At 36.2% G+C, this 19772-nt stretch overlaps 1 protein-coding gene across 1 annotated transcript in view; it reads right to left on the minus strand.

The window, feature by feature from the left end:
* Positions 1 to 8711: 8711 nt before the first annotated feature.
* Positions 8712 to 19772, minus strand: part of LOC118928877 (E3 ubiquitin-protein ligase UBR3-like) — a 29645-nt gene continuing 18584 nt past the window's right edge. The window contains exon 5 of the mRNA XM_057490483.1: positions 8712 to 8806. Coding sequence (XP_057346466.1) covers positions 8712 to 8806 — 95 coding nt within the window. The remainder of the gene's footprint in view (positions 8807 to 19772) is intronic.

Here is a 19772-nt window from a genome sequence, read left to right on the forward strand (position 1 = left end):
TGCAAGAGGCCATTGATGGAATTGAAATCAGAGAACAGGAACGCATAGAAGCTGACATAGAGAGAGACAAAAGGATCTCCAGGAATGAAACAATGTTAAGAGAATTGTGTGACCAATCCAAAAGGAAAAATATCCGTATTATAGGGGTCCCAGAAGAAGAAGAGAGAGGAAAAGAGATGGAAAGTATCTTAGAAGAAATAATTGCTGAAAACTTCCCCACACTGGGGGAGAAAGTAATCAAACAGACCACGGAAATACACAGAACCCCCAACAGAAAGGATCCAAGAAGGGCAACACCAAGACACATAATAATTAAAATGGCAAAGATCAAGGACAAGGAAAGAGTGTTAAAGGCAGCTAGAGAGAAAAAGGTCACCTATAAAGGGAAACCCATCAGGCTAACGTCAGATTTCTCAACAGAAACCCTACAGGCCAGAAGAGAATGGCATGATATATTTAATAAAATGAAACAGAAGGGCCTTGAACCAAGGATACTGTATCCAGCACGACTATCATTCAAATATGACGGTGGGATTAAACAATTCCCAGACAAACAAAAGCTGAGGGAATTTGCTTTCCACAAACCACCTCTACAGAACATCTTACAGGGACTGCTCTAGATGGGAGCACTCCTAGAAAGAGCACAGCACAAAACACCCAACATATGAAGAATCGAGGAGGAGGAACAAGAAGGGAGAGAAGAAAAGAATCTCCAGACAGTGTATATAACAGCTCAATAAGTGAGCTAAGTTAGGCAGTAAGATACTAAAGAGGCTAACCTTGAACCTTTGGTAAACACAAATTTAAAGCCTGCAATGGCAATAAGTACATATCTTTCAATAGTCACCCTAAATGTTAATGGGTTGAATGCACCAATCTAAAGACACAGAGTAACAGAATGGATAAAAAAGCAAGACCCATCTATATGTTGCTTACAAGAAACTCACCTCAAACCCAAAGACATGTACAGACTAAAAGTCAAGGGACGGAAAAACATATTCCAAGCAAACAACAGTGAGAAGAAAGCAGGGGTTGCAGTACTAATACCAGACAAAATAGACTTCAAAACAAAGAAAGTAACAAGAGATAAAGAAGGACACTACATAATGATAAAGGGCTCAGTCAAACAAGAGGATATAACCATTCTAAATATATATGCACCCAACACAGAAGCAACAGCATATGTGAAACAAATACTAACAGAACTAAAGGGGGATATAGACTGCAATGCATTCATTCTAGGAGACTTCAACACACCACTCACCCCAAAGGATAGATCCACTGGGCAGAAAATAAGTAAGGACATGGAAGCACTGACCAACACAGTAGAGAAGATGGACCTAATAGACATCTATAGAACTCTACATCCAAAAGCAGTGGGATATACATTCTTCTCAAGTGCACATGGAACATCCTCCAGAATAGACCACATACTAGGCCACAAAAAGAGCCTCAGAAAATTCCAAAAGACTGAAATCCTACCAACCAACTTTTCAGACCACAAAGGCATAAAACTAGAAATAAACTGTACAAAGAAAGCAGAGGCTCACAAACACATGGAGGCTTAACAACATACTCCTAAATAATCAATGGATAAATGACCAAATCAAAATGGAGATCCAGCAATATATGGAAACAAATAACAACAACAACACTAAGCCCCAACTTCTGTGGGACACAGCAAAAGCAGTCTTAAGAGGAAAGTATATAGCAATCCAAGCATATTTAAAAAAGGAAGAGCAATCCCAAATGAATGGTTTAATGTCACAATTATCGAAATTGGAAAAAGAAGAACAGATGAGGCCTAAGGTCAGCAGAAGGAGGGACATAATAAAGATCAGAGAAGAAATAAATAAAATTGAGAAGAATAAAACAATAGCAAAAATCAATGAAACCAAGAGCTGGTTCTTCGAGAAAATAAACAAAATAGATAAGCCTCTAGCCAGACTTATTAAGAAGAAAATAGAGTTAACACAAATCAACAGTATCAGAAACGAGAAAGGAAAAATCACGACGGACCCAACGGAATGCAAAGAATTATTGGAGAATACTATGAAAACCTATATGCTAACAAGCTGGGAAACCTAGGAGAAATGGACAACTTCCTAGAAAAATATAACCTTCCAAGATTGACCCAGGAAGAAACAGAAAATCTAAACAGACCAATTACCAGCAACGAAATTGAAGCGGTAATCAAAAAACTACCAAAGAACAAAACCCCGGGCCAGATGGATTTACCTTGGAATTTTATCAGACACACAGGGAAGACATAATACCCATTCTCCTTAAAGTTTTCCAAAAAATAGAGGAGATGGGGATACTCTCAAACTCATTCTATGAAGATAACATCACCCTAATACCAAAACCAGCAAAGACCCCACCAAAAAAGAAAACTACAGACCAATATCCCTGATGAACGTAGATGCAAAAATACTCAACAAAATATTAGCAAACTGAATTCAAAAATACATCAAAAGGATCATACACCATGACGAAGTGGGATTCATCCCAGGGATGCAAGGATGGTACAACATTCGAAAGTCCATCAACATCATCCACCACATCAACAAAAAGAAAGTCAAAAACCACATGAGCATCTCCATAGATGCTGAAAAAGCATTTGACAAAGTTCAACATCCATTCATGTTAAAAACTCTCAGCAAAATGGGAATAGAGGGCATGTACCTCAATATAATAAAGGCCATCTATGATAAACCCACAGTCAACATTATATTGAACAGCGAGAAGCTGAAAGCATTTCCTCTGAGATCGGGAACTAGACAGGGATGCCCACTCTCTCCACTGTTATTTAACATAGTACTGGAGGTCCTAGACACGGCAATCAGACAAAATAAAGAAATACAAGGAATCCAGATTGGTAAAGAAGAAGTTAAACTGTCACTATTTGCAGATGACATGATACTGTACATAAAAAACCCTAAAGACTCCACCCCAAAACTACTAGAACTGATATCGGAATACAGCAAAGTTGCAGGATACAAAATGAACACACAGAAATCTGTGGCTTTCCTATATACTAACAATGAACCAACAGAAAGAGAAATAAGGAAAACAACTCCATTCACAATTGCATTCAAAAAAATAAAATACCTAGGAATAAACCTAACCAAAGAAGTGAAAGACTTATACTCTGAAAACTACAAGTCACTCTTAAGAGAAATTAAAGGGGACACTAACAGATGGAAACTCATCCCATGCTCGTGGCTAGGAAGAATTAATATCGTTAAAATGGCCATCCTGCCCAAAGCAATATACAGATTTGATGCAATCCCTATGAAACTACCAGCAACATTCTTCAGTGAACTGGAACAAAAATTCAAAAATTCATATGGAAAGACCAAAGACCCCGAATAGCCAAAGCAATCCTGAGAAAGAAGAATAAAGTAGGGGGGATCTCACTCCCCAACTTCAAGCTCTACTATAAAGCCACAGTAATCAAGACAATTTGGTACTGGCACAAGAGCAGAGCCACAGACCAATGCAACAGACTAGACAATCCAGACATTAACCCAGACATATATGGTCAATTAATATTTGATAAAGGAGCCATGGACATACAATGGCGAAATGACAGTCTCTTCAACAGGTGGTGCTGGCAAAACTGGACAGCTACATGTAGGAGAATGAAACTGGAACATTGTCTAACCCCATATACAAAAGTAAACTCAAAATGGATCAAAGACCTGAATGTAAGCCATGAAACCATTAAACTCTTGGAAGAAAACATAGGCGAAAACCTCTTAGACATAAACATGAGTGACCTCTTCTTGAACGTATCTCCCCGAGCAAGGAAAACAACAGCAAAAATGAGTAAGTGGGACTATATTAAGCTGAAAAGCTTCTGTACAGCAAAAGACACCATCAATAGAACAAGAAGGATCCCTACAGTATGGGAGAATATATTTGAAAATGACACATCCGATAAAGGCTTGACATCCAGAATATATAAGGAGCTCACACGTCTCAACAAACAAAAAACAAATAACCCAATTAAAAAATGGGCAGAGGAACTGAACAGACAGTTCTCCAAAAAAGAAATACAGATGGCCAACAGACACATGAAAAGATGCTCCACATCGCTAATTATCAGAGAAATGCAAATTAAAACTACAATGAGGTATCACCTCACACCAGTAAGGATGGCTGCCATCCAAAAGACAAACAACAACAAATGTTGGTGAGGCTATGGAGAAAGGGGAACCCTCCTACACTGCTGGTGGGAATGTAAGTTAGTTCAACCATTGTGGAAAGCAGTATGGAGGTACATCAAAATGCTCAAAAGAGACTTACCATTTGACCCAGGAATTGCACTCCTAGGAATTTACCCTAAGAACGCAGCAATCAAGTTTGAGAAAGACAGATGCACCCCTATGTTTATTGCAGCACTATTTACAATAGCCAAGAATTGGAAGCAACCTAAATGTCCATCAATAGATGAATGGATAAAGAAGATGTGGTACATATAAACAATGGAATACTACTCAGCCATAAGAAAAGGGCAAATCCAATCATTTGCAGCAATATGGATGGAGCTGGAGGGTATTATGCTCAGTGAAACAAGCCAAGCGGAGAAAGAGAAATACCAAATGATTTCACTTACCTGTGGAATATAAGAACAAAGGAAAAACTGAAGGAACAAAACAGCAGCAGAATCACAGAACTCAAGAATGGACTAACAGGTACCAAAGGGAAAGGGACTGGGGAGGATGGGTGGGTAGGGAGGGATAAGGGGGGGAGAAGTAGGGGGGTATTAAGATTAACATGCATGGGGGGTAGGAGAAAAGGGAGGGCTGTACAACACAGAGAAGGCAAGTAGTGATTCTACAACATTTTGCTATGCTGATGGACAGTGACTGTAAAGGAGTTTATAGGGGAGACCTGGTATAGGGGAGAGCCTAGTAAACATAATATTCGTCATGTAAGTGTAGATTAGTGATACTAAAAACAAAGCAAAAAAAAAAAAAAAGGGCAGTTCCTGTGTGGTAACCTCCAACGAGTTCTACCCAAGGGTATTAAGGGCATATAAAAGTTTAGGCAGAGGGTCTGTTTGTGTTTATACAGAGGATCAAAGCCTAATTGGGCTACCCCGAAAATGAACTGAGATACGATATGAAAAAGAACTTCCAACATCTGCACTCTCTGGAAGACTCATGCCAGAAGATGATCATCAAAAATCCCCAACAAAGATCCACGCACTGCTACAGCTGTAGATGCACTCATCCCACCAGTTCCTGGACCTGCCATGGGAATGAGGAAGGAGATATCTAAGCTGGCCTGTGCATACAGTAAAACAACAAATTTGACTGGATCTATACTGTTGGAACTCAACCAAGAATTTGGAGAAGTGCAAATTGTAGCGCTCCAAAGTCTTACCACTACAGACTATTTACTGTTAAAAGAACATATGGCATGTGAACAGTCCCCAGGAATGGGTTGTTTCAATTTGTCTGGTTTCTCTCAGACTGTTCAAGTTCAGTTGGACAATACCCAGCATATCATAGATAAGTTTTCACAAATGCCTAAGGTGCCTAACTGATTTTCTTGGTTTCACTGGAGATGGCTGGTAATTACAGATATGCTTTGGTTATGTAACTATACTCCTATTATGTTAATGTGTGTGCGCAATTTAAGTAGTAGCTTAAAACCTACATATGCTGAAGTTACTCCACAAGAAGATATGTCAAAGAAATAATCAATCTTCCCATGTTTTCTTCAGCCTGCTACTTCTATAGCTTTTTTTCTTCCTTCCTAATTACAACCCTTAAATAGAATTCGTGCCTCATATCAAATTTACCGAGTATCATAATTCTTCCAAGTGGTAAAGATACCTCAAGACAAATGCTGGGCATAGAAGCCACAGGGCATAAAGATGCAAAGAAGTAAAAAGCTAACCTTTTCAAACAATAAGGCTTCCCTGTCACTTACCAACTTCACATTTCCCTGTATGGCCCCGGAAGATGACTGGTTAGCCAGAAACGGGTAAGATTCCTCAAGGGAGGAACAACCTAAGACAGGCACAGTCGCAGGGGGGCCATCAGGTGAGAAATTGGGGATCAACAGAGGTGAGGCTTAGAACCTCACCCCCCCTGTTCTGAGAGAAATCTTCTGCATACGTGGATGTTTTATTGCCCTGGTCTAGCTTGGATTAACACATAGTCTACAGGCACACACCTGATCATCTACATTTGCTCTCTTACAACACTAAACTATGTTTTCTACCTTTATCTTGTATCTACCTACCACTTCAGCATTTTATTAAAAATAATAATAATAAAGAGAGAAATGTGGTATCCACATATAAATCAAGTATAAAAACCAAATGAGTATTCATATTTGAACTGACTGTTTAGAGTTCATAATGCATGAGCAAAACCGAAAGCTTCTGTGATGACTGCCCTTGTACTGTTCACTATGTAACTTATTCATTATGTAAGAATTTGTTCTACATGTAAGAACTTGTTTGTTATGCCTCAGAAGATTGGAGACTGATGAAAATTAGGCTTGGGGTGGATTAATGATTGTGCATTGAGCATTGACTCCCCTATACAGAATTTTATTGTCGTTAACAACCATTTGATCAATAAATATGAGAGATACCCTCACAAAAAAAAAAAAAAAAGGACAGACTTCCAATGGTAAAATAAATAAGTAACCGGGATGTAATGTATAGCATAAGGAATATAGTCAAGATATTGTAACAGCTTGGTAGGGTGATAGCTGGAACCTAGAATTATGTATATAAATATTCTACCACTGTGTTGTACACTTGAATCTAATGTAATGTAATACTGTGCGTCAACTACCCTTCAATAAAAAATAATTATTTAAAAAAAAAAAAAAAGAAAAAAGAAAAGACACACGCAAAATTTAATTTTGGCTTTTTTTTTTTTTTTAGAAGTAGGAGGGTATACAAATAGCCTCAAAGTAGTTCCCCACAAGATTCTAACTGCAAAGGAAAAAATAACTTTACAGTGGAAAATCCTGGCAGATACCACGTTAGACCAATGATGGGAGTTATTTCATCAATAACAAGACAAATCAGTAACATGGGCCTATTGATATGATACACTAAAAAGAACACAACGTTACTTCCATGGTATTTCTGCCAAAAGTTTATAACCTGAATGTAGCCATAAGAAAATTTCACACAAAAATTAATTCACAGCTGAGCTCTTCAAAACAGTCAATGTCAGAAAAAGAAGAAGATGTCAGGAACAAAGGATATAAAACATGGTAACTAAATGTAAGCTCAATCTTGAATTTTCTTTCCATTGACTTTGCATTTCTCAGGACATTACAGAAACAACTGACAAAATCTGAATACGTTCTGTATAAGGTAGGGGTCAGTATTAATTATTTCTCATATAAATATCCAATTAACTCATCACCATTCATTATAAAGACTATGCTTCTCCCACAGCTTCTCAGTGTCATCTATGATATATTCAGATATGTGTGGGTTTGGTTTGTTCTAGCTTAACAAGTAAATATAATTTTTTTTCATTTTTTCATTAAATTTACCATTGATATACAATCTTCTGAAGGTCTCACATGAACAACATTGTGGTGTCAATAGTCACCCATATTATCAAGTCCTCACTCCCCCATTTCAGTCACTATCAGCATAGTAAGATGCTACAGAGTCATTACTTGTCTTCTCCATGCTTATACAAATTTATTTTTTCATTCTCCCTTGATTATACAAGTATTGGCATAAAGTACACATTTTCTGCTCCCAGATTTTTCTCTTAACATTGTATTGGTGTTGATCTTTCCATATCATTATACAAAGTATGTTCTCACCTTTCTTTTCTTTTAGTTCTGTTTTAATTTACTATTGTAGAAAAGGAAAAGTAGTAGGACATTTGATACCTAGCTATATGGAAAAAAAATAAATTGGATTCACTCCTTATATGACACATTATGATAAATTCCAAATGATTAGAGGTCTAAATGTAAAAACTGAAGCCACGGAAATATTAAAATATGTCTGATACGGGTTTAAGATTCAAAATATATAAAGAACTATTATAACTCAACAGCAAAAAAAAATCCAATTTAAAAATGGGAGGAGGATCCAAATAGGCATATTCATATTTCAAAAGAAGACATATAGATGACTAACAGGGCATCAACTTATTTATTTGAAAATTCATAAATTGGAAATAATTAAGCCAATATATTTTCAGGGAAACCAAATAGCTGATATGGACAACTCTTCTTTATAAAAACATTTTAGCTAATAAATCAGAAGGAAGCCTTTTTGTTGTTTGTTTTGTTGCATCTAATGAAATACTGCATTTAGGCAAGAATTATCAGGGCTTGCAAAAATCATTAGGTGAAAAGCTGATGGGGAACTTTATAATAGAGGGATTAGACCATGGCTACCTGAACCCTCTGCTTAATTCTGACATAAAAAGAGAGACAACTAGCCACTATGTGCCTCCATTTGAATGTTTTATCTGGATAAAAAACAATGGGATTCTTTAAAAGATTTTCTCTCTTGATAGGAATTTTTAAACAATTTTTACAAAAGGTATAATGGCTTTCAACTTTTATTAAATATTTCTGTGTTTACAAGGAAAATTCACATTTTATGAACAATTTCAATCTATTTTTATACTTGTTTTTCAAAAAAAGTTTGAATTTACTTAAATTTTTCAGTAATACTTACTGTGAATTCATGTCTTCTAGTAACTTAACTGTGTAAGCTTTCTCCAGGGATTATATTCAGAATCAATACTATAGAGCCGCATGTGCAAGGCTAATACATGGAACAGCTGATCTAAATAAATTGAAGAAAAGGTAAAATGCACACAATTCCTACAGAAAAAAATTCAGACACAATTTCTAGGTAATTCATAGGGAAATGTTTCCTATCTTTATAATTCATCAAGTTTAAGTACAAATTACTTCATGCTCTCTTTACAGTAAACTGAAATATAGATCCAAATAATTTCTACTAGAATCTGAACTGTCCTTATGCTCAGTCTTAACACAGGAATGTTTTTCTCATCTCCTGTCAAAGACCTGCTTTTCCTTGGCTTTATGGTTCAGCTTTGACAACTTGCAAAAACTCTTACTATCATGGTCACCTTGTAACCAAAATTACTATTATTTTCAATACCCTACCCTAAGTAATATGGACAATAACATCCATATAAATCACTGTTAGGAGTATTTCTCTTTTTACCTGATATTTTCTCTTAAATCCTCTTTAGACTGAATTGTGACTTCATCATCTTTTGAATCAACATAAAGAAAAAAATAATTGAAATAAAAGTATTTAGGAGGACTTACTCTGGCTATTTTCATTTCTTCTATCTAAACCATAATAATCTACCTGTCTTAAATTTCAACACAATTCTTCTCACACCATTTAGAAGAAAAAATTTTATTAAAAATATTTTAATTATTCAAGAAAAAATAATCCTGAATTTTGCTTTCATATCACATCTTTCTTTGGTATAAATGACAGGATGAATTAAATAATTTTAACACAAACACTCAAAATAAGTCTGAATCAAAAGACATTTTCTAGAAAGCAGATAACAAACAGTTCTTCACATATGACTGAAATTAATTCTTAAAACCAGGAGGAAAAAAGTTAGCCAAATGGCACAAGCATATTGTCCTTTATTCTCTAAATTAAAATAATCAAAACTAAACAAGATTTTGTTTCTCTGAGCACTTAACTTAGAAATCAACGATATTTAAGATTAACTTAAGATCCATCAGTATTCTTCTTCTATGTTGGTGGTATATGGTAGTGGTGGTGGTAGCCGTAGTTGTTATTTTGGGAAGCTATTGAAAGGCATATGAGAGCTCTAAGATGAACAAAATAAATGTTCTTCTACTCTGTGGGGCACAGCAGAGGACACATGAGGTGGGCGGGAGAGCTGAATCTTAACACTCTACACACAAATTTACGTTTCAATCTGATCTGCCTATAACAAACAGAAAAATCCAAATACTTAACCCTGCTTCATCTCTGTCTCTAAGTCAGTGTATAGTCTATAATCATCTTTTAAAATTTCTTTATCACATTAATAGCTAACAGCAGCTCAACATCTATTATGTGCCAAGCACTATTTAATAATCACTTTACACAGATTATCTCAATTAATTTTCACACAGATAATACCAGGTTAAGTAATAATGTTATCTCCTGCTTTGAGACAAGTCTCCCAAATTTCTAGTTTTTCCAGTAACCTGGTTCCATTGGTTCCACTGACAACACTGAGAACAAGAGTCATTTTTAGTAGAGAAATAATACAATGAAAGATATATTGGTCATTTTTATTTTATTTCTATTCAATTACACATAAGAGACTGCTTGGATCAAGCATATACTATTTAAAGGGTCTTAAAACCTAAAAGTATTTTTAAAATACCTAAATTCCTTTTACAGAAAAATATTAAATCAAGTTGCAAGATGGGGAGCTTTGCAATTTGTTTATATAAGTGTTAACAAAATCAAAGAGCTTTAAAAAATATCTCCTTTCAAGATCAATTACCTTAAAGTACCTAATTAAATCAAAAGCATAGAAGTTGCAGTTTTATTAAGCTGTTTCACACTGAAAATCACAGTCAGCATACAAATAATGTTGCAATCTGCCTATTTTCCTAGCCTCCACCATAATTAAAGAAACATAAATGTTAGAAGGAAATTTTATGCCTTTTTATATTCCATCCTCCTGCAGGTGAGGAAATAGGCCAAGAGAAAGGAAGTACCTTGCCAAGTTATCATAGTATTTATAGGAAAAGCTTAAAAATAGAATTCAGGATTGGCTACTTCCTAGTTCTTTCTACCACTCCCAGTCCAGTTCTCCTTGGAGTTTTCATAATTTAAAAAATAGTACAAAATTCCTCTTTTAATACACACACACACACACACACACACACACACACACACACACACATCCCTTTCTATTCCTATGAAAACCCTGAGGCATCTTCTAAAGCTATTCAAACAATATATGATAAAAGTCATTGGCATTGGCTTTAACTAGAACTGAAGAATAACAACATATCTAACAAGTTATATTTACCTTTCAAAAACACTCCTAGAAATTTCAGATAACTTCAGTAGGAAACAGAATTGGCCAACTAACAATCAATACCTTTTACTGTGTTTATACAATGCACTGTTTTCAAAATTTAGCCTGAGACCAATTAGTAAGACTAAAATCTAATATTCAGTTAGCTGCAAAAATATCTCTAATACTAAACAAATATTGACAGTAGTACACACAGGATAAGGAAAACCTTAAGATAATAATCAAAACGTTAAAAACTAAAAAATAATGAGAAGATGTATTAAACATCAACTATGTGCATGGTATTAAAAAGTTGAAAATAATCATATCAAGAAAGCATATTATTAAAATTTGAACAATAGTAAAATAAAAGGATAACTCCTTCTCTGGAAGGACACATTTTAAAGCTCTAAAGTTAGATCTATATTTATAAAAGAGTTTGGAAATACGAAACATTATTAAATTAACTTATGGGTGTGTTGTGCTTTCAACACATGTATAGAAGGCACCACTGTCTAGCAAGAGCCAGCGAGTCCTGGATTTTAATCCAAGCTCTGTACTGGCCCTATGTGTCCTAGGGAAAATCACCTTAGTCTTACTATCCATCACATGGGGATAATATCACCTTTCTGGCCTGTTACATAGTGAGAGCGATTACCATAATAGCATACATTTGCAGTGTATAGACAGGTATGCTTACATACATGTCTATACATATGGTTTCTAAGATTAAATTCCAAGTAGTAAATTTAATACTTATAAACTTGAGATATTACGACTAAAATTAGAGATTATAACTACAGTAGAAACATCAGGTGTCCACATAAAACTACCACTCCACAAAAAATATTAACGTGCATTTTTAACTCTTTCTCACTCCTCCCCGGAACTATTGGTACCACTCTTCCCTGGTTCTCCCCCATTTCCTTCTCAGTTACTTTTACACACTCTTCTTCCTCTACTGAACCCTAAAAGGTGGCATTCTCTGTAAGAAAGGATAAGGAATTTCTTCTTAGTCCCCTTTCCCTCTTGCTCTACACACACTACTTCACTTAACTTCAACTTCTACTTCTACTTCTACCTATAAGTTTACAATTCACAAATTTCTCTAGCACTTCAGATGTTCAATAGGTACCATAAAATCAATATACCCAAAACTAGGCTGATTAAATAGCCCAGCCTAGCTCCAATGTTCATTTCCTTTTATAGTCCCTGCTCAAGTTAATGACATCACTGCCATGCAACATCCAAGGAAAAACTTGGGAGCCATCTTCCATGTCATTATCCTCCATAGCCAACTGGTTACCAGTCCTACTGGTCCTGCATCCCTTGATCCATCCTCTGCTCCACTCCACTGTGACCATCATTTCTCAGATGGATTACTCAACTGAGTGCTCATTTAGCTTTACGTCTTAAGTTATACCACTGATAAAATTTACTTAAGGTAAAATTAACTGGGTTGCATTTCCATACCACTCAGGATTTTAGTCCTATCAATACAGTTATCACTGGTTAAATAATTGTCAGTGAAAAAAATCTCAAGTAGCCAAATGACTTTCTGAATTACCATGAGGAAAAAAAAATCTCAGTTTCTCTGTAACTGAATAATGAAAGTGAGGAAATGTTCCTGATCCATTTACCCAAGAGGTGAATGTAACAGGTGTGGGTATCCTCTCTCAGCAGGGTCAGCTTCCCCTGGTTCCTCTACACACCCATGTGAAATCAGCCATGGAAAGATGGGAGAGAGCTCCTCAACTGAGGTCTGGTAACAACTCTAAGGAGCAAAGATCTGCAGCTCTCCTCTTGGTTCCCAAGAAATAGGAGGCTCATGCCACTGGGTGGCAGGAACTTTCCCCATGCCACTCCTCCCCACTCCAGGAAGGGCAGGGCAGGGCGGGGAATAAAGTGGCAGTCATGGTAGAAATTTTAAAGGGTTAAAATTTTTGTAATAATAGTAATAATAATAAATTAATATATATAAAATACTTCAATTCATAAGATATATAGCATTAGATAATACCATTTGAACCTTTCATTAATCATGGTTTGTTAGATAATCAACACAGGTATCATCATCCCCATTCCCACAATAAGGTAAAATATGAGGGGGGGGAGGGGCACAATTCTGCTTCCAAATATAGGTAGCCCCAGGAAGTGTAAAGAAACAGGCCAGTTCTCAGGATTCCTAATTTACTTCTTACCAAAGAGGGCACACTTCATTAATCTAGGCCTCATTGGAGCACCTCATTTAAAACTGAGGGACAGAGAATAGAGTTCTACTCACACTGAAGACAAAAGGAGCTGGATGCCTTGTGCCTACGCCCTGACAGCAGAAATTATTATATGGTACTTAGGTCCTGGAATATGCAAGTCATGAATGATGAATGCAGGGAGTCCTGGCTTCCTGGGCCACAGAGCAAAGGACCTTCAGAAAGACTAAAGAATTGTCAAAGCCACAACTCTGATCCCAAATTTTAAAGATAAAATTCCCTGAAATTAACCAAACAGATGAGCTATATCAGTCTTTGGAAATAAATCCCATTCTGTCCTTTCTAACATCATCTCTTAACAGATTGAAAGAATGTTGAAATCTTAAAAAAAAAAGGAGTTAAAAATTAACTTTCATCTTGCTTCTGGTCTCATCACCACCACCACCACCACCACCATTACTAATTTGATAATGGTAGTGTTGACATAGCAGAAATAGTAATGGTCGGTCAAGATTACAATCTATGAAGACTTAAATATACACTGTAAAATTGAGGTCTTATATAACGATATTCTATCTTGAGGACCGTGAGGAGCAGAATCGATGAGGAGCAAAAGCTCGCACCTAAACCACGTCTACCATAAATAATGGTGTCAGGAGGCAAACTCCACATTTTTCTATTAATTTAGACACACTGACTTACAAAATTTGGGGGACAAACTCTCCACTAGTTATGGGGTAACAAAGGAAGTTGTGATTAAACATATTTGCAGAATTCATAATTTTTAGATCTGAAAACAAAAACTTAGTAAACCATATATACCAGAATTTTACCAGTGTTCAAGAATGTCAGACTACATAAGAGCAATTTTGGGATATTACTCAACAAGACCTTTATACAGCCTTACTGCAGGGTGAAATTAACATCAAAATAATCTTCCATACTCTGAAATCACAAAAAATTCACTCTTTGAGCAACTAAAGCTCCTTTAATTTACCTGCACACATTTAAGATGTATTGCATTCCATGAAAAACAAATACAGGGGTCAGTTTTTCATATTTGCAGCATTTCTTGATAAGATTGTAAATTATATCACAAATAAGTTAGAGCTCCTCAAATGAAAATGTCAAAGAGAGGGTTTGCTTACTCTCTCTTAACTAAAATTTCATTTTTAAATCTGCATAAAATCATGAAATCCATTTGTGATACAAATTGAGACTTCTTAAAACTACAGTAATAAGCAGAAAGTCTCACCCAACCATGTGCAAAGATGTTTTTTTATCTAAAGATAACGTTTTAAAACTTATCCTCTAATGTTAATTTACTAAATGACATATATTTCCTCCAGCCACATGGTTTCAACAATTACTACATGAGAAATACACTAAGAATGTTATAGCAAAAAAGTGTTGAAAGCCTACGAATCTATGGAGTTTCATGTTTACGTTCAAATTAATTGAATGAAGAAATTAACTGAGTAATTTTAATAATGTATTCCTTTTTTTAAGGTAGCATTGATATACAATCTTACAAAGATTTAACATGACCAACATTGTGGTTATTAAATTTACCCTTATTATTAAGTCCCCCTCCACACAAACCCAATTGCAGTCACTGTCCATCAGCATAGTAAGATGCGAGATTCACTACTTGTTCTCTCTGTGGTGCACTGCCTTCCCCGTGACCCAACGACACTATGTATGCTAATTATAATATCGCTTAATCCACTTCTCTATCCCTCTCCACTCACCCATCCCACCCCCTTCCCCTTGGTAACCACTAGACCCTTCTTGGAGCCTGAGAGTCTGCTGCTGCTTCATTTCTTCAGTTTGGCTTCATTGTTACGGTCCACAAATAAGTGAAATCATTTGGTGCTTGTCTTTCTCCACTTGGCTTATTTCACTGAGCATAATACCATCTAGATATATCCACGTTATTGCAAATGGTAGGATTTCTTGTCTTTTCATGTCTCAATAATATCCATCGTGTATTATGTACCACATATTCTTTATCCATTCATCTACTAATGGAAACTTAGGTTGCTTCCAAATCTTGGCTGCAGTAAATAGTGCTGTGATAAACAGGGGTGCATATGTTTTTATGAATCTGAGATCTTTTTTCTTCACGTAAATTCCTAGGAGTGCAATTCCTGGACCAAATGGTATTTCTATTTTTAGTTTTCTGATACACCTCCATATTGGTTTCCACAACCATTGAACTAATTCACATTCCCACCAGTAGTGTAGGATGCTTCTCCGTTCTCCACCTGCTCACCAGTATTTGTTGTTCCATGTCTTTTGGATGGTGGCCATCTGGTGTGATTTTAATTTGCATTTCCCTGATAATTACCAATGTGGAGCATCTTTTCATGTGCCTGTTGGGCATCTGAATTTCTTCTTTGGAGAATTGTCTATTTAGATCCTCTGCCCATTTTTAATCAGTTTATTTGCTTTTTGGGTGTTGAGGCATGTGAGTTCTTTATGTATTTTGGAAGTTAACCCCTTACGGATACATCATTTACAAATATATTGTCTATACTATAGGATGCCTTTTTGTTCTACTGATGGTGTCCTTTGCTGAACAGAAACTTTTTAGCTTGATGTAGTCCCATTTGCTCATTTTTGCTTTTGTCTCCCTTGTTGAAGAAGATATGATCATGAAAAAGTTGCTCATGTTTATATTCAAGAGATTATGCCTATGCTTTCTTCCAAGAGTTTTATGGTTTCATGTCTTACATTCAGGTCTTTGATTCATTTCGAGTTTACTTTTGTGTATGAGGTGAGACAATAATCCAGTTTCATTCTCTTACATGTAGCTGTCCAGTTTTGCCAACACCAGTTCTTTAAGAGGCTGTCATGTCCCCATTGTATATACATGGCTCGTTTATGATATATTTATTGATCATATATGATTGGGTATATATCTGCACTGTATATCCTGTTTGATCGATCTATGGGTCTGTTCTTGTGCCAGTAATAAATTGTCTTGATTACTGTGGCTTTGTAGTAGAGCTTGAACTTGGGGAGCGTAACTTCCTCATCTTTATTCTTCTTTCTCAGGATTGTTTGGTGATTCAGGGCCTTTTGTTGTGCCATATTAATTTCTTTTCATTATGGTATTATTGATATACACTCTTATGAATATTTCACATGAGAAAACAATGTGGTTACTACATTCACCCATTCATCAAGTCCTCACCCATACCCCAATGCAGTCACAGTCCATCAGTGTAGTAAGATGCCACAGATTCGCTATTCGCCTTCTCTGTGCTACACTGCCTTCCCTGTGACCCCACACACAATGTGTACTAAACATCATCCCCCTCAATCCCCTTCTGTATCCCTCCTGACCTGCCTTCACACATCCCTCCCCTTTGGTAACTGCTAGTCCTTTCTTGGAGGTCCGAGTCTGCTGCTGTTTTGTTCTTTCAGTTTTGCTTCTTTGTTAGATTTCACAATGAGGGAAATCATTTGGCACTTGTCTTTTTCCACCTGGCTTATTTCACTGAGCATAATATTCTCCAGCTCCAATCATGTTCTAGCAAATGGTAGGATTTGTTTTCTTCTTATGGCCAAATAGTATTCCATTGTGTATAGGTACCACCTTTTCTTTACCCATTCAACTACTGATGGACACTTAGGTTGCTTCCATTTCTTGGCTATTGTAAATAGTGCTGCAATAAACATAGGGGTGCATGTGTCTTTTTGAATCTGAGAACTTGTATTCTTTGGGTTGATACCTAGGAGTGGGATTCCCGGATCAATTGGTATTTTTATTTTCAGTTTTTTTTAGGAACCTCCATATTGATTTCCACAATGACTGAACTAGCTTACATTCCCACCAGCAGTGTACGAGGGTTCCCCTTTCTCCACATCCTCGGAAACATTTGTTGTTGTTTGTTTTTTGGATGGTGGCGATCCTTACTGGTGTGAGGTGATATCTCATTGTGGTTTTAATTTGCATTTCACTGATGATTAGTGATGTGGAGAATCTTTTCAAGTGCCTGTTGGCCCTCTGAACTTCTTCTTTGGAGAATTGCATGTTCATATCCTCTGCCCATGTTTTCATAGGGTTATTTGTTTTGGGGTGTTGAGACGTATGAGTTCCTTATATATTTTGGATATTAACCCCTTGTCGGATATGCTGTACAAAAATATATTCTCCCATACTGCACGATGCCTTTTGTTCTGTTGATGATGACTTTTGCCTTACAGAAACTTTTTAGTTTGATGTAGTCCCATGAGTTCATTTTTGCTTTTGTTTCCCTTTCTCGAGGAGATGGGTTCAAGAAGAAGTTGCTCATATTTATATTCAGGAGATATTTGCCTATGTTGCCTTCTCAGAGTTTTATGGTTTCATGGCTTACATTCAAGTCGTTGATCCATTTCGAATTTACTTTTGTGTATGGGGTTAAACAATAATCCAGTTTCATTCTCTTATATGTAGCTGTTCAGTTTTGCCAACACCATTTTCTGAAGAGGCTGTTATTTCCGCATTGTATGTCCATTGCTCCTTTATCGTATATTAAATGTTTGGGTTTATATCTAGGCTGTATAGTCTGTTCCATTGGTCTGTGTGTCTGTTCTTGTGCCAGTATCAAGTTGTCTTGATTACTGCGGCTTTGGGGTAGAATTTGAAGTCAGGGAGTGTAATCCCCCCAGCTTTAGTCTTCCTTCTCAGGATTGCTTTGGCTATTTGGGGTCTTTTGTGGTTGCATATGAACTTTAGAACTATTTGCTCTAGTTCTTTGAAGAATGCTGTTAGTATTTTGATAGGGATTGCATTGAATCTGTAGATTGCTTTAGGCAGGATGGCCATTTTGACAATATTAATTCTTCCTATCCATGAGCACAGGATGTGTTTCCATTTATTGGTATCTTCTTTAATTTCTCTCATGAGTGTCTTGTAGTTTTCAGAATTCCTAGGTATTTTATTCTTTATTCTTTTTGATGCAATTGTGAATGGAATTGTTTTTCTGATATCTCTTACTGCTAGTTCATGGTTAGTGTACAGGAATGCAACAGATTTCTGTTCATTAATTTTCTATCCTGCAGCTTTGCTGAATTCAGATATTAGATCTAGTAGTTCTGGTGTAGATTCCTTAGGGTTTTTTAGGTACAGTATCAGGTCATCTGCAAACAGTGACAGTTTAACTTCTTCCTTACCAATCTGGATGCCCTTTATTTTTGTGTTGTTTAATTTCTGTAGAGAGGACCTCCAGAACTAGGTTGAATAAAAGTGTAGAGAGGGGGCATCCTTGTCCTGTTCCTGAACTTAAAAGAAAGGCTTTCAGTTTCTCGCTGTTAAGTATGATGTTGGCTGTGGGTTGTCATATATGGCCTTTATTATGTTGAGGTACTTGCCCTCTATACCCATTTTGTTGAGAGTTTTTATCATGAATGGATGTTGAATTCTGTCAAATGTTTTTTAGGCATCTATGGATATGATCATGTGGTTTTTGTCCTTTCTGTTGATGTGGTGGCTGATGATGAATTTTCGAATATTGTACCATCTTGTATCCCCGGAATTAATCCTACTTGGTCATGGTGGATGATGTTTTTGAAGTATTTTTTAAATCGGCTTGCTAATATTTTGTTGAGTAGTTTTGCATCTAGGTTCATCAGGGATATTGATCTGTAATTTTCCTTTTTTGTGGTGTCTTTGCCTGGTTTTGGTATTAGAGTGATGCTGGCCTCATAGAATTAGTTTGGAAGTATTCCCTACTCTTCTACTTTTTGGAAAACTTTAAGGAAGATGGGTATTATGTCTTCAGTAAATGTTTGATTAAAATTCAGCAGTGAAGTCATCTGGTCGAGGGATTTTCTTCTTAGTTTTTTGATTATCCATTCAATCTCGTTGCTGGTAATTGGTCTGTTCAGATTTTGTTTCTTTCTGGGTCAGCGTTGCAAGGTGGTATTTTTCTGGAAAGTTGTCCATTTCTTCTAGATTATGCAGTTTTTTAGCATGTTATTTTGCATTGAAATCTCTGATAATTCTTTGTATTTCTCTGGTGTCCTTCATGATTTTTCCTTTCTCATTTTTTATTCTGTTTATGTGTGTACACTCTTTTTTTTCTCGTTAAGTCTGGCTTGGGGTTTATCTATTTAATTAATTTTCCTGAAGAACTATCTCTTGCTTTCATTGATTCTTTGTATTGTTTTATGAGCCTCGATTTTATTTATTTCTGCTCTAATCTTTATTATGCCCCTCCTTCTACTGAACTTGTGTCTCCTTTGTTCTTATTTTTCTAGTTTCATTAATTGCAAGTTTGGACTGTTCATATGGGATTGTTCTTCTCTCCTGTGGTAGGCCTGTATTGCAATATACTTCAATCTTAGAATGGCTTTCGCTGCATTCCACAGATTTTTGGGGTTCTGAATTATTGTTTTCATTGCCTCCATATATTGCTTGATCTCTGTTTTTATTTGGTTATTGATCCATTGGTTATTTAGGGGCATGTTGTGAAGCCTCCATGTGTTTGTGCGATTTTTTGTTTTCTTT

Source organism: Manis pentadactyla, chromosome 13, assembly GCF_030020395.1.
Source record: "Manis pentadactyla isolate mManPen7 chromosome 13, mManPen7.hap1, whole genome shotgun sequence".
Classification (NCBI taxonomy): domain Eukaryota; kingdom Metazoa; phylum Chordata; class Mammalia; order Pholidota; family Manidae; genus Manis; species Manis pentadactyla.